Consider the following 26,957-nt stretch of genomic DNA (forward strand, 5'->3'; position numbering starts at 1 on the left):
ATTTGATCTGGGGGGCCTTACCCTGTACCTGGGCTCCGTTTTTACCTTGGCCTCACCTCTTAGATGTGATTTTTGACCTTGGAGACTAACCCAGTCTGTGCATCAGTTTTCCTTTTCTATAAGATGGGCCCACGATCACATTATTAGGAAGATTTTGAGGGAAAGGTACAGGCCAACATACATTACAGGCCAGGTCGAAGGTCACAGAGCCCTTGAACCCATCAATGAAGACCTGGCTGAGCTGCTGGTCTTAGCTGAATAGCCTGCTGCTGATGCAGTTACCAAGAGGGGCAGCAGTGGGGAGACAGAGGCCCAGAGATGGGGTGAGGCTGGAGCGGATGGGGAGCATGCCCCTTGTTAACTGCCCCAGTCCTTTGCCTGTGCTGCTCCATCATTTCCCTTCTTGGGAACTTGGGACTCTGAGCCCCAGCTGGTGAGGGAGGAGGGGAGTGAGCGACAGGCCAGCAGACCAATGGGCCCCTGAGGTTGGGGTGGGGCGGGGCTTGTGCTGCCATGGAGAGGAGAGAAGCTGTTCTGTGGGGGAGGAGGGGGCGGGTGGGAAGAGGACCTGGAGATTGAGGGGAAGGGAGAGAGCAAACAAAGGGGTCAGGAGGGAAAATAATGCACTGGCTTCCTGAGGCCCTGCGGAGGCTGGGCAGGGAGAGGGGGCCAGGGGCAGAGGGGACCAAGGCTGGCGGCAGGCAGGCCGGGGCAGGCGGGTCCTAAATGGCATTGTTTGAAGTGGCCGGCTAATTGCACAGAACAGCCTAAGCCTCAGACCACAGCCCAGCCCCCTTCTCTGTCTTGGGTGCTGGTATCTGAGCCTTCGGGCCGCCTGGCCACATGGAACCAAGTCCTGAGCCTCCGAGTTTGGTGAGGGGGGCAGGCTGTGGGGGGCAGCCTGGGTGGGGTCCTTGGGCAGGAATATCACCCGGAGAATATGTCAAGGGGCCTCTGTTGGCCTGACGACACAGAGCCATTGGCGGGAGGTTTGGGGTGTGCTGCCCCCTTGTGCCCTTGTTTCCCTGCTACCCTACCCATTCTGGCCCTCCTGCAGGAAACAATGAAGGGAGACACCAGACAACTCAACAGAGAGGAGGACGCCAGCGGGAGGGAAGACTCCATCATCACTAATGGGGGCTGCAGCGACCAATCTTCTGACTCCAAGGATGCACCCTCACCCCCCATCCTGGAGGCTATCAGCACCCCGGAGATCAGAGGTGGCCGGGCCAGTGGGGAGGAGGGGTGGGACAGGGGTTGCAGACAGCAGCTGGGACATGAGTCTCCGAGCAGGCTCAGGGCAGGTTGTGGGGAGAGGGTCTGGTCTCTGACAGGCTCCGCCACACCTCCAGGGGAAGGGAAGTGGATATAGGGAGAGCCCAGCCCATTTCTCATCCCTGCCCACAGGCCCTTGCACCCCCCCCCCTGCACCCAGCTCAGCTGGGACTCTGAGAAGGTAACCCCAAGGTGATGCGCCTGTTGTTTTGCAGCATGATGGGGGTGGTTGCAGCGTAGGCTGGGGTCTTTGGCCCTTTTGGAGTGGGACCCTTCTTCCCTTGCAGCTGGGATTGGGATTATGCGGGAAGAAGACACTCCAGTGGGGAGGGTCTGAGGCCTGCTTCCTTTCCCATCCTTCCCTTTCCCACCCCTCCCCTGCACAGTTCTGGATCACATCACCTGGGGTCCTCCCCACTGAGATTTTCTGACCCAGCTGGTTTGGAAAACCCTGTATTATTGTCCCATCCTGCTGTTGAAATCCCCCCTGCTGTCCAATAGAACTTTTTGCGAGGGCGAAAGTGTTCTGTTTTCTGCATTGTTCACTATAATAGCCACTAACCACATGTGAGCACTTGAAATGTGGCTGATATGCCAGGCACTGGATTGTTCATTAATTGTAGTTTGGTGGCCACAATTCTGGCAGGGATTTGATGCCTTGCCTCATGAGTACCTTCAGTATTGTTTGGGTCCTATTTATGTGCCTGGCTCTGTGCCCTGTTGCCTTACGAATACATTGACAGGACCACAGATCCTGAGGGACTGGGAATTAACCCCTGAGGATGCCAGTGTTTAGAGAGAGGAGATGACAGGGACAGCAAGCCAGCAAGGGAAGGCACTGCTCCCCAGCCCGGAGCCTCCCTTCCTCAAAACACACTTCGCTCTTTATTCCAGGCCGCAGATCAAGCTCACGTCTGTCCAAGAGGGAGGTCTCCAGTCTGCTCAGTTACACTCAGGTATGTGCTCCACTGTCCCTTGTTCAGGGTTCCAGGGGAATTCCCTTGACCTTTCATTAAATGGGGAACTTGAGGCCCCCCCTAAACTGGTACCCAATAAATACTTGTTGAATGATGAATCCCAACACTGCTAAGCACCAAGAGGGCTTCGAACAACCTCATGAGTGATGGCATTTTTTGTTGTTACTAAATTTACAAAGTTTTTTGTACTAAATTTTTACTTAGCATAATTTTGAAATTATGTTTCTCATCGGATGATTAATTACATGGATAATTTTTTTTTCTTTTTAAGATTTTATTTATCTGAGAGGGAGAGAGACAGCACAAACAGGGCAAGTGGCAGGCAGAAGGAAAGGGAGAAGCAGTCTTCCCGACAAGCAGGGAGTCCAATGTGGGGCTCAAACCCAGGACCCTGGGATTATGACCTGAGCCCAAGGCAGACGCTTAACCGACTGAGCCACCCAAGGCCCCCACCCCCCCCATTGATATATTTCTAATGTAGTAAACTGTCCTTTTTATTCCTGGAGTGAGCCCAGCTTGGTTGTGGTATGTTGTGAGTTAGCATCTATTCATGAATAAAATGGATGTATGATTTTATTGGAATATATTTGTGTCTAGTTTTGATATCAGGGTTATGTGGCCTGAAGGAAAAAAATTTTTTTTTTGTTCCGAGATGGAAAGAACTTGCTTGGCTTGTTTTAGGGGATTTTAAACAATGATTGCAAGATCTTTGAATACTTGCTGCAAGGTTTCTTTCTTTTTTTTTTTTTTTTAAAGATTTTATTTATTTATTCGATAGAGATAGAGACAGCCAGCAAGAGAGGGAACACAAGCAGGGGGACTGGGAGAGGAGGAAGCAGGCTCATAGCAGAAGAGCCTGATGTGGGGCTCGATCCCAGATCGCTGGGATCACGCCCTGAACCTAAGGCAGACGCTTAACCGCTGTGCCACCCAGGCGCCCCATGCTGCAAGGTTTCTACTTGATCCATTCCCCCCCCCCAAGTTTAGTGTTCACAATTTTTTTTTTTTTTTTATTCCTGACATCATTTCTACCTTGTGTTCTTACTAATCATAGTAGAGTTTTTTTCACTTGGGTTACTTTTTTCAAAGAACCAGTGTCAGGCACTGGGGCCAAAGTTATGGACAAATGAACATTCCCATTCACACAGCTTCTGTTGTGCTGGGAGCAAGCAGGGGCAGCCCGCTGTGTGGCTAGTTGGGACCGTGTGCACCGGACAGCAGTTTGAGGTCTGGTGGGCCGTGATTAACAATGGGAATGGAACCTCCTCCTGAGCATTTCCTCTGAGCCTGGGCTTGGGCGAGGCTTGCATCATTTGATTCCTCATTATCACCCTGTTGTCCTACAAGAGATGTTACTGTTAGCCTTTCAAAGAGAGGAATGGACTCACTCAAGGCCACAAGATTGGCAAGTGAAAAATCCAGTTGTTAACATGACAGCTGGGCCTGGGGCTGCTTACCAGCTCCAGTTTCTGTGCCCAGTTTTTTGGTTTTGCTCTGGGGCATGGGACATGTGCTAGGGTTTCTTCATGACTTGACAACAGAATTGGTGCTATTTCTTCCTGGTCATGGTATCAAAAAGCAATTCCCTTGAACCTTTTATTTCTCCCAGACACTTAATGGTGCAAATTGACCAGCGCTCCCTGCTGGGCATAGCCTAATCAGTCTCCCTGTGGTGTGCATACAAGAGTCTTGACGACGCATACTGCATTCACACCCTATCTTGGGCTTCCTGATTTCACTGGGGTTTTATTTTCCCATCGTGTCCTGAATTTGTGGTCCCTGTGATAAGCCATCGTAAAGTATTTTTTGAGCAAAATGTGGTAGTTGAAAATATTTTCAGGTCAGTTGGGCCAATATGATTAACTCTTCTTTTTTTTTTAGTTTTTTATTTATTATTATTCTTATTTTTAATGATTTTTTATTATATTATGTTAGTCACCATACAGTACATCCCCGGTTTCCGATGTAAGGCTTGATGATTCATTAGTAACTCTTCATTCTTAAACCATTTTGGTTGTGTGACCTTTTAATGACCTTTACCTTTTCCTAATGCTTCATTTATAAAGGATCTGACAGGTGACGGAGATGGCGAGGGGGAAGACTGGGATAGCTCTGATACCCCAGTGATGCCCAAACTCTTCCGTGAAACCAGGACTCGGTCTGAAAGCCCAGCTGTAAGTCCCCCACCCCTCAGCCTGGGCCCTTCCAACCACACATAGGCCTGCATGAAAAACCTGTCTTGGATCTTCCTTTCTCCTTGGAACTTTGGACAGTGAGGTGAATAAAAGTTTCGAAATTGAAAAATGACAGCAAGGTTCATGAACAGTTCATGAACAGTCACTGTGAAGGCTTTCTTTCACGTGGCAGGTTTTCAGTTCTGTGGGCACTCCTGGCTTTAAGTGCCCAAGAGTGGTAGTTTGTAGGTGGATGGCTCAAATGCCAATTACTTTGGGAGTCACTTCTGTAAGCGGATTCCGTGACTTAACAGTGTGTGAGGTCTAGAAACAGGAAGGCAGTCTTTGCTAGTGGTCACCCAGCCCGTTAGGGAGCAGGCAGACACTTGGTGATGATTGCAGGTCTAATTTATAATCTTACCCAGCATATGATGAGAGAAGATTCCAGTAATTTACCCAAGGTTAAATAGTAATTCTTTTTAACATCTTTTCAATTTTTTTTTAAGATTGATTTATTTTACAGAGCGAGCTAGCAAACAGGGAGAGGGGCAGAGGGAGGGAGAATCCTGAAGCAGACTCCCTGTTGAGTGCAAAGCCCGATGTGGGGCTTGATCCCAGAACCCTGAGATCATGACCTGAGCCGAAAAATCGAGTCGGCCGCTCAACCGACTGAGCCACCCGGGGCCCCAGAAACAGTCATTCTTGTGAGCAGGATTTGAACACAAATGTGCAACAGCCAAGCTTGTGTCATTTTGAGAAAAGAGGAGCCTAAGGGCTTCTCATCCATCTTGATGACCCAGTACCTTCCTGAAGAAGGCCACAATTATTCCAGCGCTTTTGGGGGGAAAATGTTCAGTTTGGATTTTACTTTTCCATTCAGTCTGCAGGTGCCAGCTCCCTTGGCCAGGCAGCGTGGGATCTGCTGTGGACTGTTGGCAGCCCTGCTGATACCCTACCCCCTTCTCCCACTACTAACTGGGGAGTTTCTGGGGCGGAGATGTGGCCAGTCTCCCAAGTGCTTCCCTAACCTGACCACCTCGTTCACTTTTGTTCATGTGAGGCGACCTGTCAAGTCCAGTCCTCTTGGCTGCCTGTCCGGAACTCCACACCTGTAGTCACCAAAGGCTTCGTGCTTATCCCCTCTTGCTTCCAGGTCCGAACCCGAAATAACACCAGTGCTTCCAGCCGGGAGAGGCACAGGCCCTCCCCACGACCCACCAGAGGCCGACAGGGCCGCAGTCACGTGGATGAGTCCCCCGTGGAGTTCTCAGCTACCAGGGTTGGTTCCCCAGATACCCCCAGTCTCTCTCAGTGCAAGATCTGCCCCTCTCACTGTGCCATCCAAAGTGGCTGGCGCATAACCTCCATCCGTTCTTCACTCTTACCACCTTTTCAGGGCCTGGCCTTTCCTTTCTCTCCTGGGTGCCGGGTAAGCTTCTCTTAAACCCGAGGACTTCTCTCCTGGCCTGATTCTAGGTGGAACTGGGGTGGGAATGTGTGAATTCCCTGCTGACTGGGTTCTTGCTCCTCCTCGGAATGAGCTGGAAACTTCCGACGCTGGAACTGTTTTGTCTCCCTGGTGTCTTCTTTGACTGTGTTGAGGCAACCCCAGTGGTTACTGTAATTCTCCACTCCTGTTGCAAGGCTGGGCACACAGTAAGCATTTAAGGAAACCAGCAGCCCTCTCTGAGCTTGGCTCTCAGAGCCTCTCGGATCCTTCATCATTATTCCGCCTGTGTCCTTGATTCTGTCTCTGTTCTGTTGGAAGTTGCTTTTTCCCACCACTTGTGGGATACTGGTTCCTGGAAAACCGTCCTTGGTGATCTCTGTTCTCTTCAACTTAACGTCTTCACTGTTTCTGCTTGCTTGGGAAGCAACTGGGGGTCCACTGGTCTCTGGTCACCCACCTGGTTTGCTGTGGCCCAAGTTCTGCGTCCTTCTGTCCACAGTCCCTGAGGCGGCGGACAGTATCCTTGGCAGGCACGCCGTGGCCGTCCCCAGCCAGCCCCTACCTCACCATTGACCTCACGGAAGACGATGTGGTGCCCCAGAGCAGCAGTACCCCCTACACCCGCCTGGCCCAGGACAGCCAGCAGGACGGCTTCGAGTCCCCACAGGTGGACGCAGAGGGTAGAGATGCCGACAGCGCCGAGTATCAGGTACCACAAGGACAGGTTAAATAATAGGGAAGAACAAACACATACCCAGCAGGGGAGGCTAGTCCTACCTTTTTGGGGGCACTACTATTATAATAATTGAATTTTGTTAGCGTATAGATTATCCATCTGCAACGTGTCCTACCTTTATCCTACTTCTGTGCCAGACGTCATTCAAACACCTGACTGATGAATTTCCGAACGTCTCGTATTTGTACCCCCAAATATGTGTACGTCATCTGTACAGGTAATAGGTGGTGTGACTCTGGTCACCATATTTTACAGACCATTGTAGTCTAGTTACTTCATCTGTTAGGAGCTGGAGTTGTCTCACTCTCCCGTCTGTGATCTGCTGTGTCACATAATCCAGCTTGTGTGTTCATGATTGGCCAGTCCCCCTGGCTTCTCTCCAGCACTGCTGCGTATGTCTGTATGTACATCTGTCCTGTAGAAATCCTTCTGTCTGCTTCAGGCTGTAGGACTCTGAATAACTTGTTTTTTCATGGGCATTTCATATTTTGTGGTAAGCATTTTGTGTGCAAATGTCCAGAGTTTTTTTGCATTTTAATGGCTTTGGAATAGCCATTGGAAGCATTTGGCCTGTGGTGGGAAAATGCAGGTGATGATCATTGTTGCTCTGATCTTATTTCCTGTGAGTTTTCAGTTGACGTCTTTCATTCCCAGATACTGGGTGAAGTGTTACAAATGTAATAAATCCCGTGTTCCTATTAAAAAACCAAACTGACCCCTTACATTCAAGGGGTTCTCACTCATCGTTCTTATTTTTTTAAGGGAATGCCCCAGGTTGGAGCCTGGGGCACTGGCCATTGGGGTTCGTGGGGTGGGCAGGATTTTTCCTCGGCCCAGGCAATCTGTCTCATTGGGATTCCTTCATGTGGTTTTTCCTTCAGGATGGGAAGGAGTTCGGGATAGGGGATCTCGTGTGGGGAAAGATCAAGGGCTTCTCCTGGTGGCCTGCCATGGTGGTGTCATGGAAGGCCACCTCCAAGCGCCAGGCCATGTCCGGCATGCGGTGGGTGCAGTGGTTTGGTGACGGCAAGTTCTCTGAGGTGAGTCCAGGGCCAGTCAGGCTGTCATGGGCCACAGACCCATTTCCTATGTTTTCTTCACTTACTTTTTTATACTTGACTTTTTAAGATGAGTGGCCTGTGACTGCTTTCTCCAGATGGGTGAGGCTCTTTGTCTCCTTGTGTCTAAGGAGGACAAAAATTTCTTGTTAACTGGCTTAAACAGATGCATAGGGTCTGATGGGCCCAGATCTCAATCTCTCTACTATAGGAGACAAAGAGCTGGAAAAGTCCTCTGAAGCCACTTGTGGCCACTTGTGCTCTGTTGGTTTTTATTCTCAGGGCAGAGTCACCGGGATGGATTCCTGGGCACCTACCCTCAAAGCTCTCCTTGGAGAAGCCTGGAAGAGACAGGAAGGGTGGTCTCTGCTTCTGAGAGCAGTGGGGACGGCCGTGGGAGGAGAGGTGTGCCTAGGCCCACCTGGTGACAGTTATGAAAAAGTTCAACGCGGAGTACTGATTTCAGGGTTTGTTGATTATTAGCATTAACTGTGTGTGTGTGTAAGATTGATTTATTTGAGAGCGAGGGTAGGGGGGAAACAGAGTGAGCCTCAAGCAGATTCTGTGCTGAGCATCGAGCAGGGCACAGGGCTTGATCTCATGACCTTGAGATCATGACCTGAGCTGAAACCAAGAGTCAGACTTTACCGACTCCACCACCCAGGTGTCCCAACCTTTGCGGGTGGGGTTTTTTTTTTGGGGGGGGGTGTTAACCATTTTAAGTTTCTTCTTGGTGAGAGTCTGCGGGTTAAGAGCTCTGTTGGGCATGAACCCAGCAGGTTTGATTTGTACACACCATCAAAGGCACATTCTGAGATGTCGGGTTGTGCTGAGAGCAGTGCTGCAGGCAATCCCTCGCCTGTGATGGTCTCTCTTTGAAATGTTAGTCCAACTTTAAACACATCCCGAGGTATATGAGGAACAACAGCAAGCTAGGTTGGGATGGAGGCAGATGTGAGAATGGAGGACCATTCAGTATGTCTGTGGGATTCGGCCTCAAATTGAGGTTTGTTTTTTCCCATGATTAGGGATTTGCTATAAACACACTGAAATTCCTAGAGGGCAAGATAAATAGGGCCTGGAATCTTTCCTGGTAGGTAGAATGCGTATAGATACTCTTCAGCCAGCAGAGGGAGCAGGATGACAAATGTCCTGGGCCTTTGCTCTCCCTGAAGCATCTTACTGCAGGGATGTGGGCTGTAGTTCTGTGAAATGAGGAAACATGGATTGTTTGTAATTGCTTTGGCCCAGTGAGACCTATAATGAGCTTTGCAAGGCTGGGTCTGGTGCTAATAAGATGAAGTATGGGGATGTTAATGTAATAGGGTGGGATGGCAACACAGGTCCTGGTGCTTGGGCTACACACTGCACTAGAGCAGTTTAGCGCTGGGAGCAGCACCTGCATTTCTGTGTACAACCATGCTGATCCCCAGTTACTTATAAATGGTGGCAGTAGCCCCTCCTGGGAGGTCAAGACGAGAGGTGCAAAACAGGTTGGCATGAGAATGAAGGAGAGGGGGAAGGAGACGTCACATGGCTTTCAGGGCTAATCAGCATCCCCCAACACCAGTTTAATCTTACCCACCAGCAGCCTGATTTATTTCCAGACGGCCAGGGGACATGGAGCATGAGACTGGTAGACTAGAGGTATTTAGCCCCAACGGAAGGCACATAGCAACAAATCACAGTAGCTAAAAATTGCTTACTCTGTGCCAAACACTATTCTCTAAATCCATACATTAAATTAAATTCTGTTAGTAAAAGGCTGCATCACAGCTCTTTGTCGTGCGCTGATGGAGGGAGGAACATGTGTTCAAGGACCATGTGGGTCTGTTGCACTTAGAATATACACAAATACAGGGTGCATCTGATTGTATCTGTTTGGAGTATCCTACCTTCTCCCATTCGGAGTGTTGTGTTCGCCATGCTTCTGGCTACAGGGCATGTCAGAGCCTGTGCTCCATTTGTTTTCTACTTTTCCCTTTTTAGTCTATAACTTGATCCCCAGGAATAAGCCTGGGAGAGACACAGCACACTCCAGACACACAGGTTGTAAATCGATGTTGATGATGGCTTTCTCTTCTAGGTCTCTGCAGATAAGCTGGTGGCCCTGGGGCTGTTCAGCCAGCACTTTAACCTGGCGACCTTCAATAAGCTGGTCTCTTACAGGAAGGCCATGTACCATGCATTGGAGGTAACGTGGTAGTGGGTGGTGAGGGCCTGGCCCCAAGAACAGAGGTAAAGCAAGAGACTTCTAGAAAGCCAGCTCAGGCCGCAGTGTGCCCAGTGATAGCATGGAGGGGACTGAGCCACCAGGGAGGAAGTGTGTGCAAACATGACAGCCCATTGACTAGGAAGGAAAGGAAGGGGTCCCATGAGTTCCCAGCACTACGCCAGCTTCCCTGCCCACGGACAGAGGGAGGAGGAGCCCTTGGGGGCAGAAGACAATATTCTTATCTGTGAATAAGCTTTTTCAGAGCCTCAAAGCGTCTTCCCTTTGAGCGTGTGGTTTGAGGTCAAGACTGGAGAGCAGCTGAGGCCAGCTGCCCCCTCTCCTTGTCTGTGAGGGATCCATCAGGCTTTGACACTCCCTCTACCTTGATTTAGAAACGAAATGGGCCATGGCTTTGGTCAGCATTCATGAGCCAGTCTTTGTGCTTAACTAGACATGTGAAACTTCCTGGTACCTCTGTCATAGGACTTAATACTTGTCACCTCCCCAACTTCATTAGGGAAATAAGAAATCTCAAGCTTCTCAGACGCAGTGAGACATGCTGACCGATGCTTCTCCTATATCCAAAAGTGACAGCTAATGCTGATCCTTTGTCCTTTGAAAGGGAGCTGAGCCGTCACATCCCTACAGGGGAGAGATCATATTTGGTATCTGCATGGAGAGAAATAATTCCCCCTCCATGACCTCCTGCCTGTCTCCCTACACAGGCCCCTCCTCCCTGTCACATACCACAGCTTAGGACAGCTGCTGGGCTATGAAAGGGACCAGTGTGAAGAGGAATGCAGGCCCCAGCTGGGGGAGACCCTGGGTGTGGCCTGGCTAGCACCCACCCCTCCCGTTCATCATAGCCTCTTTATCTCCACAGAAAGCCAGGGTGCGGGCTGGCAAAACCTTCCCCAGCAATCCTGGAGACTCCTTGGAGGACCAGCTGAAACCCATGTTAGAGTGGGCCCACGGGGGCTTTAAGCCCACTGGGATCGAGGGCCTCAAACCGAACAACAAGCAACCAGGTGGGACTGGGACCTGGGCAGCACCCACCATCCACTGCCGATGGGGACCCTCTTGGGGGATGCCGTCACCCCCTGCTGCCACCTCCCCTACCCCAGCTTCCAGCAAGCTGTCAGCTCTGGAGCTCTGTCACCTGTGAACTCCAAGGGAAGCTGGAAAAACCAAACAGCGCAGCCTTTTCCAGCTGCCCTGGTTGCTTTTCCTACTGAAGGTCAAGTACATGTAATTGGGATTGAATCTGTTGCAAAAACTTGAGTAAACAGAAGGCCGAGATGGACTCTTCATTAATTAGTGCCCTTTTTTAAAGAAAAATATAATTAAGCTATGCTTACTGGAGAAAACCTAGAAAGTGTTAACCCTCCCCCCACCCCCCAACAAGCCCCCAAAGCCACCTCCATTCAGAAAGAGGCATCTCCCATCTTGAGGGTTTGACCAATGCCATATTTCCTCTAATGTAAGATAAGTCTGGTTTCACATCGTCACTCTGGAAATCTTGGATGCCTGAAATCCAGGATTTGTCTTAACAATCCATACATTTAACAGTCTTTTCTGTTTTGTTTTGTTTCCCTCCCCCCACAAATAAGTGGTTAATAAGTCGAAGGTGCGTCGTGCAGGCAGTGGGAACTTAGAATCAAGGAAATACGGTATTCCCTTCCCATATTTTGACTATGTACTATTTTCTCTGCACTTTCTTTCGATTTCTTGCATATACAGTGGTCACTGGGAAAGAATCCAATCTGTTAAAAAGTCAGCCTGAGCCCTCACCCACCCCTTCACTCCCAACCCTCACATCTGCCCTCCCGGTTAACTTGGGTGTGCACATCCTTCCAACTTTTTCTGTACACGAGTTGGAGTCCTACTTTCCCTTCATTTCTCAAGGAGTGTATGCACTGTTAAATGTAATTTTGTCACTAAGCGTCCTTATGATTTCTAACGGCTGTATAATTCTCCATGTTCTTACAGATATTTAGAGATTGAATACAAGTATAACAGGAATTTATAGAAATACATAAACAATGGCCACATAATAGAAATTTTTTCTAGTAGCAACATTGGAAAAGGACAAAAAAGGTGAAATTAGTATAAGTCATGTATTTTAACTTAATCCAGTATTTCCAGCATCTTAACATTTCTAACAGTGTGTATAAAAATGAATGACAATGTTACATTTTCTATTAGAGCAGTTTTAAAAATCTTATTATGTTGACGTGTCTTATGATCACTCACGTTTTGTGCTAAGTTTTCCCTGGAAATGTTAGATAATATATTTTTCTGGATGCCCCAAGTTCCAGATGAGCCCTTTGATTGGCTCCACTTGTAGTTCTGGAGTGTACGTCCAGATCACACAAGTCACATCTCAAGTGCTCAGTTGGTACATGTGGCTATTAGTTCACGTGCTGGGCGCCAGAGACCAAGCTTTGTCTAATTTTCCTTGCGCTGGGTCTATGAGGATGTATTCTCTTGCACCCAGCACTGTTTAAACCCCTGTAAGTACATAGCAAGGGATTCTGAATTCTGTCCTCATCCACGTTGCCCACAGAGGGGCTGTAGGACACCTAGCATAGACCCATGTCATGGCCCAGATGCAGGTGGGCACCCAGGCATGGTATGGTTCTGTCCCAGGCCCCAGTTCTCCCCGTACCCTGGCCCCGGCTGCCATCTCCTTACCTTTCACAGAGAACAAGACTAGAAGACGCACAGCTGACGACTCGGCTGCCTCAGACTACTGCCCCCCACCCAAGCGCCTAAAGACCAACTGCTACAACAACGGCAAAGACCGAGGAGAGGAGGACCAGAGTCGAGGTGATCATGGGGTAGTGAGGAGGCTGGGGGAGCGCTCACCCACTGTCAGGCGTGGCCTGTCGGGGGTGGGCGGCAGGAAGGGAGCGTGGCCTCGCTGATTGAGGAACAGGCTCCTTGACTCTGGGTCACACCTTCTCTTTTGTCGACAGAACAAATGGCTTTGGATGTTAGCAACAACAAGAGTAACCTGGAAGGTAATGTGCTCTCCCCTTGTCAGTCTCCCCTTCACGTCCTGGGCAGTGCTCAAGGCCGACCTTAGCCTGCTTGCCTGCCCTGCTGGAGTCTAACCCAGAACTTTGTGCCTTGGCCTCAGTTGGGGTGTGCTATCTTTGTTGCTACATTTAATGGAATGTGTTGCCTGGTTTTCACGAAGGCTGATTCTGCTCCTCTGAGTCAGCGAGAAGGTTGGGGTAAGTGGAGTTGGGCTCAGAGAACCCCAAACCTGAAACCAGTATCTGTGGCATCCTGAGCTTTCCCCAGACAGGAACTCAAATAGGCTTTGAGGTGTAAGGGAGACACACTTCACCACTGTCAGTCTTTCAAGCCAACTCTGGTGTGTTTGTCCTGGCTGGGAATTAGCCACTGGAATTGAAACTCTGCCCAGAATCTATCTAATGGAATTCAGAATGAGTGAGGACAAATGGACTCTCTCTTACTTCCTTAGACTGGTGTCCTTTAGTTAAATATTTACTGAGTGCTTATCTCAGTGCTGGGTAGGAAAACAACACAGCTCCTGACCCAGATCCCTGGGGAAAGCTCAGTTTTGGAGCAGCCCCTGTCGGGTCCTGGAAACCTTGACCCATAATCCTTCCATTCCTCCAGACACCGTCACCCATCTGTGCTGCCTGGCTGGGGATGCTTAGTCTCAGGCATTTTTTGGTTAAGATTTATTTACTTACTTTAGAGAGAGAGCCAGAGAGTGGTTGGGGCAGAGGGAGAGGAATTTCAAGCAGACTGTGCTGAGAGTGGAGCCCAAGGCATGACTCTGTCTCATAACCCAGAGATCACTACCTGAGCTGAAACCAAGAGTCAGATCCTTCACCCGACTACACCACCCAGGCACCCGGGTCTGGGGCACCTTAATGGCCCTGCCCACATGATCAGTGCTTTCGATCAGTCCTGACCTCCTGGTGTGAGGGCAAGGCGGAATATACTAATAGGAAGGTAGCCGTATTCTGCATCGCACCCCTCCATGGCTGTGTGTAGGTTTGGTGTAGGGAAGTCTTACATGATGACCCAAGCAAATTGGCATCACCATGAGTTACCTAAGTTTGTCTTTACAGAGGCTCATACCAGGCCCTCCCAAGCTTGTCCCGTGCTGGAATGGCCTTTGCTTAGCGTCCTTCCCCAGGTCTTCCTACTGGGCCAGGCCTTGGCCTGTCCTTGGGACCTCCTGCTTGGGGCTCTCATTGTGGGCTCTCCCCATTTCTGGAATGGGGTTGGCAACTTGGAAGCATCGCTGAAAGGAACAAAGCGTGAGGACTCCTTATGATTTTGCTAGCTTGGAGTAACTATTCAGAAGCCGTTAGGGGCGCCTGGGTGGCTCAGTCGTTAAGCGTCTGCCTTCGGCTCAGGGCGTGATCCCAGCATTCTGGGCTCGAGCCCCACATCAGGCTCCTCTGCTGCGAGCCTGCTTCTTCCTCTCCCACTCCCCCTGCTTGTGTTCCCTCTCTCGCTGGCTGTCTCTATCTCTGTCAAATAAATAAATAAAATCTTAAAAAAAAAGCCGTTAGACTCCAGGCTTCACCCCTGGTTTTGTGGCCGTCATTGCTGCAAGCTTCATCCCTATCTTTCTTACAGATAGCTGTTTGTCCTGTGGTAGGAAAAACCCCATGTCCTTCCACCCTCTTTTTGAGGGTGGGCTCTGCCAGACGTGCCGGGTAAGTCCTAATCCTGCCCTTGGCCTTCCTGCCCCTTCCCACTACTCCCCTGTACTTCCCCCAGAGAAAAAAACACCTGTGTGTCGGCAATAGGGAAGGTTCTAGTGAAGCTGTTGCCTCGTGGGCCAACTGCCGCAGCAGGGAGGCCGTCCTGCAGTGGCACGTGGCCCCAGTTGGTGGCCCTGGAAAGGTCGCCAAGCCACCCGTGACCTGTTCTGTGGCTGCATCCTGGGGCCTCAGCCAGCGAGCAAGCAGGGCCTGGTGGTCCCTGGTGCCTGATTTCATGGGCGTTTCTCTCTGGCTGCCAGGACCGCTTCCTCGAGCTGTTCTATATGTACGACGACGACGGCTATCAGTCCTACTGCACTGTGTGCTGCGAGGGCCGCGAGCTGCTGCTCTGCAGCAATACGAGCTGCTGCCGGTGAGCGCGGGCTGGGGCTGGGGCCGGGCCTGGAGCGCCAAGGGATGGTCCCAAGCCAGAATTCCATGCAGTGGAACTGGGGTGGAGGGATGGGTCCTTGACGGGGGGAAGGCCCCTTAGAGATGGGCCGATTTTGGGGATGGGTGGGCAGGGTCCATGGGCCCCAAGGAAGAGGTCAGTGTAGCCCAAATCCTGACACCATGCCTTCCAGCCCATTGGATAGAGCAACAGGGGCCCCAAGAAGGTTCCAGGCGGCCCGTTGCCATCGCCAGTGGGACAGTGTGTGGAGGCAGGGGAACTGCGCGATGACGAAGGTGTTCTCCCTTGCTGGCGGGGCAGGTGCTTCTGTGTGGAGTGCCTGGAGGTGCTGGTGGGCACGGGCACCGCAGCAGATGCGAAGCTGCAGGAGCCCTGGAGCTGCTACATGTGCCTCCCGCAGCGCTGTCATGGCGTCCTGCGGCGCCGGAAGGACTGGAACGTGCGCCTGCAGGCCTTCTTCACCAGCGACACGGGGCTCGAATACGTAAGCCACAGGCTTCTTCCCCAGCACTGCCCACCCCCAGAGCTTCAGGGGTCTGGAGCACTCTGCAAGTCTGTTGGCAAGAGTAATGGAAAAGATCCATGGTACAAACGAGCATCTGAGAGATTCAGACCACATCCTCTGTACAATTGTCAGGCTTCTCTGGTGTTCTTCCTCCCCTCCTTCATGGCCTCTCAGTAGGTGTTATTTTCAAGGGCCTGCTGAAGACTCGGTTACAGAGCTAACCAAGCCTTAGTCTTAGTGGAACTGAAGAGGGAAGGGAGGCCCGTGACTTAAATCTTAAATCATAGTGGGAGTGGATTCTCCTGGGCTCCTGCCTGCAGTTCATGGAGGGAGGCTCCAGGTCATTCCTGGGTAGGGAATGTGTTTTTGTGTGTGTGTGCCTCTGTATCAAAGTCGCATCTGTGTTCACGTCTAAGGGCAGAATGGCCATTTTGTGCCAGAGCTCTCCAGGGGGTCCCAGCTAGGACATTGCAGAGCACAGGTTTGTGACTCTCAGAGGGAGGTCAGCCCTCCCCTCCACCAGAGGCTGAGTCTTACCCCTGCACCGTGACTTCCATGACCTCCTTCTTTAACCTGGCAGGAAGCCCCCAAGTTATACCCTGCGATTCCCGCAGCCCGAAGGCGGCCCATTCGAGTCTTATCCCTGTTTGATGGAATTGCAACAGGTGAGTTTGGAGTTCACCTAGGGACGCCCACCTGCTCCAGGTGTCCTGTCATCAGTGCCAAGAAAGACCCCTGGGATGACCTGTTGGTCACTTGTCCTGAGAAAACCACTGGCTCCTTGTTTCTCTCCTCAAACCTCTCTGCCATTTCACCTACTCAGCCTTCTGTTGGGCCTTTTTAAAGACAGGTATATCTTAGCTGTGTTGCATTTTTTTATTATGTGCAGGTATCTTAGGAAATGATTTTCCCGTTCCATTAGGCTAGATTTGTTGGAGCAGAAATAGGCAGCTCCTAGTAACTCCAACCTTGGTTCCCTTCCATTTCTCAGGTTGCCCAGGTATAGAAAAAGCATAGCCAGCATGCATGCTGCCTCGGGGGATTTGCCTGATCTAACTATTTTATGCAAAATAGTATCAGCACATCGCATCATTTGTACTGAATGTGTGTACTTTGATGTCCGGATTCCTAAAACATTGACAGCTTTTCATTGCACCCCTAGGTCATTCCTCGTACTTTGTTTTCCCCACTCTGTTTGGGTCTTAAAGACCTGTTTGTGTTGGTGCAGAACATGCAGAGTAGGACTAAGCCCTGGCCACGCCACCAGGCTTTGAGGTTGTTTCTAAACATGCTTTTGGTGAAGGTTCCTGTCCGTGTGTCTGTGTTTGACTGTGTTGGGTGGTAGGTGCTGGGTCTTGGCTATGTGCCTGTCCGTTTTGGTAGATCCTGCCGGTGGGCTCTACCATTTAACCGTGTATTTTCTTCATGAAACTCCGCCATCCGGGCAGCCTGGTGAAGCCAGGGTGCGGTTTCTTTGCCATCTGCATGGGTTCCCTCGAGGATGACCATGTCCTTGCTGGGTCTGGTCTGAGCTCTGGAGATGGCTTAAAATCACTGGAGGGACGGGGTTCTGGGAAGACAACCCTGATGAACTTTATGTCCCCTGACCCCCTACAGGGTACTTGGTCCTCAAAGAATTGGGCATCAAAGTCGAGAAGTATGTCGCCTCCGAAGTGTGTGAAGAATCCATCGCTGTTGGAACTGTGAAGCACGAGGGCAACATCAAATACGTGAATGACGTCAGGAACATCACGAAGAGAAATGTGAGGGCTAGCCTGCACCCCTGCCGGGTTCTGCCCCACCCCCTCTGCCTCCTCTACGCCCTGAGCCCCAAACATCCTCATGCCCATGTGGTCCCCTTCGCTGTGCCCAGGGTGGTGGTAGAAAGCAAACTTGGGGTCACATCAAGCTGTAGTACCAAGACCCACAAGTTGGCAAATTATTCAGAATCATTTAGATCTTAGGGAATCTGTGGCATTGGGTTATTTTGGGTAACGGCGGGCGTTGGGAGACTTGAATGACCAAGTGAGATTCTAGAAGTGGGTTTTCTTTTCTTTTTTTCTTGAAAGTAGGCTTCACACCCAACATGGGGCTTGAAGCCACGACCCTGAGATTGAGAGTCAAATGCTCCACCAACTGAGCCAGCCAAGCGCCCTGGAAGTGGGTTTTCCTCATAAGGTTACCTGGAACCTAGGCTGTATTCCTCCATCCTCACCCCCAGTAAGAGTGACTCCTCTAGAAGTGACTGTTTTTCTCTCACAGATTGAAGAATGGGGCCCCTTTGACTTGGTGATTGGTGGAAGCCCATGCAATGATCTCTCAAATGTGAACCCTGCCAGGAAAGGCCTGTACGGTGAGCATCCCTTCTTCCTGGTGGCTCTGAGAGACCCTCTGTCACCTGAGTGCTGGTCTCAGAAGGAACTGTTTCTGGCCAGCTTTACCTGTTGGCTCTTTCCTTGTCCATTGTAAGTCCTGGCACCAGAGATACTGGTAAATACTGCACTGCTGATACCACTTTCCTTCCTCATTCCAGAGGAGTACAGGTAGTAGGACTGTAGGGTGTCCGCTCTAGTCAGGTGATCACTGGGAACCCATTGGTGTCAGGATGGAGGGCTGGGCTGATGGGTTTGAACCTGCCTCTACCATCTTCTTTTGTGGCTCAGAGGGTACAGGCCGGCTCTTCTTTGAGTTCTACCACCTACTGAATTACACACGCCCCAAGGAGGGGGATGATCGGCCCTTCTTCTGGATGTTTGAGAATGTGGTAGCCATGAAGGTTGGCGACAAGAGAGACATCTCTCGGTTCCTGGAGGTGAGGGCACCTAGGGTCCTGATGGTCAAGACGACAGTGGGAGGGAAGGCCCTGTTGGCATTGGGGGTTGGTAAAGTGTTTCTATTCTTGAGAGTGACTTCTGGGTTCTTAATGGAGGTGACGGCTAAATCCATTCTTTGTTAGCGTATGGAAAATACTTGATCTCTAACCTCACCCTGAACCCCCTGAAGTCAGATGATGAAATCCTCGTGTACTTTTGGGGAGCCTTGGGAGATTTGACTAAATTTTGTTTACTCTAGGAAGTTTTTTTCTCATCCCTGTTCTGAGAACTGCTTTAGGGGCTGCAGTCGGTTCATCATGAGGCATTGTCATCAAGCATTATAGTAAATGCTTTTTACACATCTCATTCATTTTCTTCAAAACTTGACCGCCTATGTTCTGCTAGAGAGGTTATACAACTGGCTAGTTGCTTCACACTGTGTGAACCTGGCAGATGGGATGACAGAAGTCATGTTTTGTCAACATTGCATTCCTGCAGCCGGGACTCCCATCTTGGCAGATTTCAATTTTGAGCTGCTTTTCCTGCCTGTACATAGTGTATTCTGTAATTATCTGGCAGGTCAGAGGGTGTATCTTCTCTCAGAGCCTGGAGGTCCAATCTGGTCTCTCTCCCCACCATTAGTATCAGGGCACTAGCTGTGTCTTCTTCCAGCCAGATTGTTGATGAGGATTGGTCTGTCTTCTTGCTGGCAGGAACCATGCCTCCTCTATAGCCAGGGGGTGGCCCTGTCACCTACCCAGGTCACACGCCACTCTGGCTGGCTTCCCCATGAATTCTGACATGGGCTCCCAGCAGCTGTCCCTCTCTCTCTCTGCAGTGTAACCCAGTGATGATCGATGCCATCAAAGTGTCTGCTGCTCACAGGGCCCGCTACTTCTGGGGCAACCTGCCTGGAATGAACAGGTAACAAGGGGCTCAAGGTGGGACAGGTAATAGCCAAGTCAAGTGTAACTAATGATGTGAGCCCTAACTGTGAACTCTTGTGACTCAGAGACCCATTCAAGCCTTCTAGAAAGCACTGGCTTCCCTGAGAAATGGCCGCACCTGAGGTTCAGACCAATTCCTGGTGCCATGTTTGAAGCCTTTTGGGAAGCGCAGCAACCACCTGGAACTCTGAGGCCAGGATTCCTTAGTCTTTTCTGACTCATTCCCACTCTGCCCGTGGGCCAGCTTATTAAAAGTGCCTTGTGCTGGAACAGAGCAGACTGAGTGCTGATTCTTCCGTTACCGCACCTCTTCTTGCTGTTACTGTCCCACTGGGAAAGGCGAAGAGATTGTTGGATGAAGTGATCCCTGGCCATGAGGTCTGTGGTGACCAGCCCAGTGGCAGAGCTGAGACAACCTCTCCCCTTGGACTTTCTTAACCAAGAGCTTTTCCCAACTTCTTATCAATCTCTTCATGTTGAAAGCCACACAGTAAGTGGCTTTGCTGAGGATTCATTATCTCCTCCATGTGGTTTCCAGGGGGAACAACCTGCTAATTAAGATACAAAATATGATGGTAATGTGACATCCCAGACTTGCAAATGAGTTAAGCTTAAAAAAAATTCTCTTTTACAAGGAAATTCTGAAAGCATAATAACTTTCGGGCGTTCAGCAAAGTGTGAACAGAGGGGAGAAGATGCTAGAATAGCTTGTAGGATTTCTGTTGGGTATGTTGCATTTTTATTTGGCTAATCAACCAGTGAAGTGGAAAATGTTCATGCCTGGATGAAGTGGGCTCTTCACTCAACACTCGAGCTCTCATACTGTGCCAGTCATTGCTCTACATGCTGCCATCTTAGCGGTGAACACATTAGATGTCAGTCTTGGCTCTCATGGAGTTGACGTGCTAATGGGGGACAGGTAGAGAAGACAGTAAATAATTTCATGGTTCTGGCTGGAGGTGAGGGCATTGGAGGAATTGGTGGGGAGGCTTCTCACTCAAGCAGGCCTTAAATGGAGGAATAGAGCTGTGCAGTTATTTGAGGGAAGAAAACATTCTAGGCAGAAGGAATAGGGAAAGGGGTGATGGTGAACAGTGCATTGGGAGACCAGCTCAGAGAACAGTGTTCCAGGGGCCACAGTGGCTGGGACAGTATGGCAGAAGACTCAGAACTATGGGCCAGGTTAAGTGGCATTTGTGAGTCATCGCATGGGAACTCATGAGCCATTTAAGCAGGTGAGAAGGGTATCTCAGGTTCATGGTAGTTGCTCATAGGAGAATAGACAAGAGCAGGATGAGGGCAGCGATGGGGAGAAGAGTGAGGGTGGGTATTCAAAGGAGGGCCCCGATAGGCACCATCCGTACTACTCAGCGCAGTTCAAGTGAGGCTCTGGGGGCTTGGCAGCTCCGGAGTTCTGTGAAACTTAGCAGGAGGGATCAGATTGTGGTTAATATGAGGGTAGGACCTTGGATGTAGGTTACCCGAAAAAAGGACGAGTCTGTAGAGCCTCCAGAGCTTTCTGCCTGAGTCGTGCAAGTACATGAGTGGCAACAGCAGGTCCCTGCAGGGCTCGAGGTTGGGTGACCCAGCCGTTACCTGGTGGCCACAGACCCAAATCCCGCTGTCCGACCCAGCACCTTGGTTCTGTAGATCTCAGTCCTACAGTCAGCACCAGGTAGGCCTGTCTTGTGCCCCCCAGCTCCCTTGGGCTCATGGAAGAGTTGAGATTGGGGATAGGCAGACATTTGAGGCATGGAAGGTGAGGTCAAGGAAATCTCTGACAGAATCCAGGGGAATGTTTTGTGTGATTCAGTGGCCTCTCTTGTGGGCATCATTCATTCTTACATATGATTTCCTTTTGGCCTTGAGGGTCCTTACACAGGGGTTGCTGTGGTGGTCATCAGCTCTGTGCATTCAGACCTTTTGCTGGTTTTCTGCTCTGGAACGCTTAACCACTTGGTTCCTCAAGTTACAGCCCTTCGCCTTCTCAGGCATCTGCCTGCCTCTCTGCATTTGCCAGTTTCAGTGGTGAAAGTTAAGAGTAATTGTTAGTATTGTCAGCCATCTCCTGTCCTTCTTACCTGTACCTCCTGTTAGCCCTGAAACCATCCAGAGGCCGCATCCCCAGCCTAAGCCACCAGATCACGGGTTTGATGGGCTAGTGGCAGTAAGTAGAACCTCAGAGACCTAATCCAAGCTCCTGAGGCCCAGAGAGATGGCCTGACTTGCTCAGGGTCACTCAGTCCATGAGCAGTGGGGCTGGACTGGAGGGGTCTCCTGACTCACTCCAGTGTGCTTTCCTTCATCCTCTCTTGGCAGGAGGGCTCTGACTAATACTAAAATTTGGGAAGGGGGAGCATTCGCTCCTGGACATTGGGCTGCCCCTTCAAGGGGCTAGTCTGTCTCTGGCTTCAGCGTATTGTCTTGTGTTCTTGCCAGGCTCATTTTTGATCAGGTTATTGTAACAGGTTCACTGCCAGAGCACCTTTTGCAGTCTTTGGCCCTCATTCCTACCTTGGGAAGCACCTAGCCTTGGCCCCTTTAGACTTGGTAGAAAGTAATGGGTTTTGGATGTTCCCAGGCCTGTGATAGCATCAAAGAATGATAAACTCGAGCTACAGGACTGCTTGGAGTTCAATAGGACAGCAAAGGTAAGATGTGCTAACAAATGGTCTCTGGAAACGCACTTGGTGACCTTCAAGCGAGTACTTGACTTTGGTGTCCAGTTTGTCCCTGCCCCTCCCCCCCACATGACTCCCTGGTGCTGGGCCTCTTTCCCCACTTAATTATTCTGTCCCATCTCAAGGCAAAACCACAGAGTAGGAGAGGTTCTTGATACACAAATAATCACTATGAGAAAAGGTGACTAGACTTTCAATTGTGAATACAGACTCCATAGAGACACAGATAATTTCAGCTCATCTTCCCAGTAATAAATGAGTAAATTTGCTTTTGCTACAAAAATTGTCTACTGTTATAGATAATTACATTAAGACCTCTGTAAACTTAATGTTTACATCATGATAGGTTCCATTCATTCAAAACCCAGTTGGCCATCCTCAGAATCTGGGGGGGGGGTTACTTTTGCTTAATCCTGCTTGATCCGTAACTCTGGTGTTTTCTTGGCCCCCATGTGATCTCATTCATGGTCACTTTATCTGTTGTTCTCTGTGAGGCTGGTCCTTCCTGTTCATTAACTTCTTGGTTGGTGTTCATGGGAAGCACAGAATGTTCTCACCTTCCAGCTCTCCTTTTCTCATTCCCTCTGTGAGCCCAACCCTGCCTCCTCTCTCCCCGCCTGCCCTCCCTCCTCCATCTTCCCTAGGTGCTTATGAGCTTTGACTTGACCCAGACCCTACCTCCTGTGCTCACTCCATGATGTCGTTTTGTTCTCCAGTTAAAGAAAGTACAGACAATAACCACCAAGTCGAACTCGATCAGACAGGGGAAAAACCAACTTTTCCCTGTTGTCATGAATGGCAAAGAAGATGTTTTGTGGTGCACTGAGCTAGAAAGGTGAGCAGGGCTGCACGTGAAGAGGGATATCACGCAGGCAGAGAGAAAGGGGAGCAAGATGTGGTTAAGGCAGGCAGCACAAATGGTCAGGTGTTTGCCTTAATTCTGCATGGTCTCATTGACCTATGTTAGTGGGGCTGGGAGTAAAGCTTTTCAGAGTTAGTGCTGATTTTCCTGATAGAAATGGCAGAAGGGTGGTGGTGGTGAGGAATCTGAAACATGAGGTCATTTGACCACACCATCTCTCTCTTCCTGCTGTGCTGCCCTGGCATTTACCTGCCCCAGCATGCTGGGCCTCCAGGGCATATGAAGAACCAGCCAAAGAAAACCCCACTGCCTTGGCCATTGGTCTTTCTCAGAAGATTTCCTCTGCCAAGTTGCTGTTTCTAAAGTTGGTTCCTACTTAGCCAAAGTCTGTCTTTTCCTTCCATTTATTTGGCTAAGTTGGCAGTTTAACTGTTTTGATTCAAAGAATCAGCTTTTGGATTTCAATTCTCCTTTTCTGGTTTCATTTTTTTTTCTTTTGTTTTTCCTGTTTATTTTGTTATTGTTACTAGAAATGAAGGAAGGGCTATGAATATTCCTCTTTACATTTTTGGCTGCATCTCAGGGATTTGATAAGAATATTTTCATTCAAGATATTTCAGTCCTACAACTGGTTTTATTTCCTTAACAGTAGTTTTCTTAGTCTAAAAGCAAGTTCTGATTCATAGAAACTGGCTGGTAACCTTGCCCATTCATCTTGTGGGTTATTTTGTATTTTGAGACCTAAGCCTTACATGCTGGGCTGGCCCTGTGATACTAGGTGGGTACCCACTTATATAGGCACTATACAGGCCTAAGGTGTTACATCTTTGGCATGTTTCTTAACATCCATTCAGCCATTGGCCCATTGGTGTGCTTTTTAGTATTAGATTGTAAACCTGGGAAAGACTGAGGTCTAGTGTATGTGTAGCCTCTTGCCAGGCCTGGTAGACTCCCTTAGAGGAAGCTCTTGGTATATTTGGTTGCCATCTGCCATTTAAGTCCAACTTGGCCCTTGATCTAACAACTGGCTTTTAAGAGGGAAAGAAAATACAGGATACTTCAGTGTTCTTATGGTTAATTGTCTCAGCATCTCGTGATTCATTTCTGCAGGAGTCCTTATTTCTTATTAAGGAAATTCCCTAACTTTCCTCCTCTTGTGGTTTGAAGGCAGATACATCTGTGTTTGCTTGCTGTCTGGCTTTCTTGCCATTCATTTATTCACTCACTCACTCACATGTGAAAGGTCCACTGAGCACCAGCTATGTTCCAGGAGCATAGTGCTAGTTCTTGGGGATGTATGAAACAGGCATCTTCCTAGAGGAACCGTGCCCTCTGGACCGTCATTTGTATTCTGAAGAACCAGTTGATCTGGGGGTCAACGAGGGCTCATGTGAAGGCCCGGTTGGCCTTATGGAAAGGATGGGGCAAAGGGCTGAAGGAGCAGTGCCATGCTGTTCATGTGAGGATCTCCCAGAGGCAGTAAACGTGCTGGAAGGGTCACTTCTGACTCCCTGTCTTTTTATTCTGGTGCCTCCCCCTCCCCAGGATCTTCGGCTTTCCTGTACACTACACGGATGTGTCCAACATGGGCCGTGGTGCCCGCCAGAAGCTGCTTGGGAGGTCCTGGAGTGTGCCTGTCATCCGACACCTCTTCGCCCCCCTGAAGGACTACTTTGCCTGTGAATAGCCCTCCCAGGCACCCTGAGCCCAGGAGCACTGGGGCACGTGGGGCAGAGCCAGGACCCAGTAGGTACAGCCCAAACTCTGCCCTTCCCCTGCTCAGCATTGTGGGGTCACGCCACATAATCTTGGCAGGAGCAGAGCCTCGTGACCCCTTCTTGGTAGGGGGAGCCCGAGGTGACACCTCCTTGTGCACAATTCAGACCTGGCCGCTAGGACCGGCCAAACACGGTGCTCATTTTGTCTAATTCGAAATCTTTTAAAACTTGAAGTAGGTAGTAAGCTGGCTTTTTTTCCCTGCTGGGTTTACCGCTCAGAGAAACAACGGCTAAAATACCAAAACCACAGTGTGACAGGTCTCCAATACTCAGGTTAATGCTGAAAAATCACTCAAGACATTTATTACAAGACTGATTTTTTTTTTTTTTAAACGTCTGTGGCTCCTTACTTCCAGGAGCATACAGTGGTAGACATGTAGCTAAGGGACATTTTAAGGGCCCTGGGTGGTGTTTGTTCTCTAGGGCTAGCAGAAGAGGAAAGGATGCCTGTCTTGAATTTTACCCAGCACGTTCCCTGGCCTCAGTAGAAAGGGCTGGGACCTGCTGTGACCTGCTGGGGTCCATGTAGAGTATTTTCCCTAATGATGATGATTTCAGCAGGGATGACCTCATCATCACATTCAGGGCTACCCTCCCCCCGCCAAACCCAAGGGGACAGCCCCACCCTTAGCTAAATCCCCTCCCAATGACTGCAACAGAACCCTCCGGGGAGCTCAGGAAGTGGTGGGCTGGGTTATCCGCTGCTGTATATTCTGCAGACAGGTGTGGCTTCTCTCGTCTCCCTCTTCGTCCATGTCAAGGGAGCAAAGGAGACAGGTTAGGGAAAGCATCCCCCTCCACCCCCAAAATGCACCCTCCAGACTACTCTGCAGGCACAGGTCCCCACATGAGAAGTAGGACACCCCGAATCCTCAGCCTTTTTCTAAACTGAGCAGCAGTGACAGCCAGAGCAGAAGCACATTCCCCGCCCTTTCCCCTCATCTCAGAGAATGCAGGGGGAAAACTGCAGTAAAAAGCTTGACCCTCCCTCCAGAGATTTTAGAGTCCTTTTGTATCCCATGAGAAGTTTTTAGGGGACCGGGAGGTCGGGCAAGCTGCATTTCAGAAATGCTGTCGTAATGGTTTTTAACAACTTCTACTCTTCTTACTGGTGCTATTTTGTAGAATCAGGAACAACATCGACAGGTTTTGTGGGAATTTTTTATACACTTTTTTTTTTAAAATCACAGACTTCTATTTTTATGTTGTAACATTTTCATATATATATATTTTTTTTTGTAACTGGAGCCACATAACAAGTATGGGGAAAAATTGTGCCTTGTTTCAACAGTTTTGCTACTTTTTAGGCTGAAAGATGACAGATGCCTAGAGTTTACCTTATGTTGAATTAAAATCAGTATTTCTCTAACAGTCTGGTGTCCCTTTCCTTTTTTCCAGGTCAGATGGGTGGGATGTTGGGAGGGCTTGGTTAAAGCAGAGAGGTGGGAATTCACGCAGCAAGCACAGAGCAGGAATACCGGTGTGATCCCATGCAGTGGTCTAGAACACTGGTCCCCAAACTCTGGTGTACCAGCCTCTCCTGTGAGGCTCATTAAAGCGGAGATTTCTGGGGCCCAACTTTTTTGTTTGATTCATTATCTCGAGTAGAACCCAAGAATTCTATGCTACCGGTCCAGAGACCACACTGGGCTAGTGAAATGGTTTTCTAAACCTTGGTTCTCAAAACGAAGTTCGTTGAAAGTCTTGAGGGCTGGAACAGCCATCTGACATGCTCTTGGGGAGCTGATCAAGATGATTGACTCAGGAATCCCAGGGCTGCTGCTCCCAGTTCTCCATGCCTTTGTTGGATTCCCTTGCACCTGGTTGCACTGCTCCCAAGTTCTCCTGTCTCAGTCCTTAACCGGGCTGGTTGGGAACGGCCCCATGATTCCAGCCTAGCTCCCTGTGGCCACAGCTCTGTGTGTGGAGCGTGTACCCACTGATCTGCAGTTTACCTGGACCAGCTAGCCCACTGTCCCAGTCCCCCAGCCCATCCTGCCATAGTCCCGTCACTAGTCTAGCTTTTGGTATCTCTGTGCCTCTCCAGCGGCTCCTTCTGGTCACCTGGTGCCTGTGGACGCACGTGGGATGGATCAACTGGAGTTGAGTTGGATGTGGCAACAGTATGAGCCTCTCGGCTCCTTCAAATGTAAGAAAGGCTCTAATAGCTGTATGCCCTATTAAACTGGAGGATGAGAAGTGTTGTGGGTGAGTCGCCATGGTGAGACCGTTGGCAATTAGCAAGTGGGCCGGCACTCCTCTGAGGTGTTGGGGCCCCAGGGGCCATCTTGTGCATGGTGCTGCACCAAATACCAGG

The 26,957-nt window shown here is 49.9% G+C and overlaps 1 protein-coding gene across 3 annotated transcripts; it reads left to right on the forward strand.

Moving 5' to 3' along the window:
- The first annotated feature begins 282 nt into the window (after positions 1 to 282).
- Positions 283 to 26,582, forward strand: DNMT3B (DNA methyltransferase 3 beta). Of its 3 annotated transcripts, XM_040638163.1 has the most exons (21): positions 283 to 1,220; positions 2,170 to 2,231; positions 4,319 to 4,426; positions 5,580 to 5,705; positions 6,376 to 6,585; positions 7,494 to 7,652; positions 9,757 to 9,864; positions 10,769 to 10,913; positions 12,589 to 12,714; positions 12,864 to 12,908; positions 14,515 to 14,594; positions 14,903 to 15,015; positions 15,355 to 15,538; positions 16,140 to 16,224; positions 17,177 to 17,322; positions 17,822 to 17,912; positions 18,223 to 18,371; positions 19,211 to 19,296; positions 21,901 to 21,970; positions 22,717 to 22,835; positions 24,408 to 26,582. In XM_040638163.1, the coding sequence occupies exons 1-21, from the start codon at positions 941 to 943 to the stop codon at positions 24,547 to 24,549; spliced, it is 2,634 nt and encodes an 877-aa protein (XP_040494097.1). In that variant the 5' UTR covers positions 283 to 940; the 3' UTR covers positions 24,550 to 26,582. The 3 variants fall into 3 exon arrangements, with proteins under 3 accessions (XP_040494097.1, XP_040494099.1, XP_008701435.1); XM_040638165.1 differs by lacking the exons at positions 21,901 to 21,970; positions 22,717 to 22,835 and having other exon boundaries at positions 283 to 1,256; XM_008703213.2 differs by lacking the exons at positions 21,901 to 21,970; positions 22,717 to 22,835.
- The last annotated feature ends 375 nt before the right edge of the window (positions 26,583 to 26,957 follow it).

Source organism: Ursus maritimus, unplaced genomic scaffold, assembly GCF_017311325.1.
Source record: "Ursus maritimus isolate PB19 unplaced genomic scaffold, ASM1731132v1 scaffold_22, whole genome shotgun sequence".
NCBI lineage: Eukaryota > Metazoa > Chordata > Mammalia > Carnivora > Ursidae > Ursus > Ursus maritimus.

Coding starts and splice junctions, on each gene's coding strand:
- DNMT3B (XM_040638163.1), top strand. CDS start 941: ATGTCAAGGGGCCTCTGTTGGCCTGACGACACAGAGCCATTGGCGGGA. Junction 17,323..17,821: donor GGAACATCACGAAGAGAAAT/GTGAGGGCTAGC, acceptor TTTCTCTCACAG/ATTGAAGAATGGGGCCCCTT. Junction 21,971..22,716: donor AGTTCAATAGGACAGCAAAG/GTAAGATGTGCT, acceptor TTTGTTCTCCAG/TTAAAGAAAGTACAGACAAT.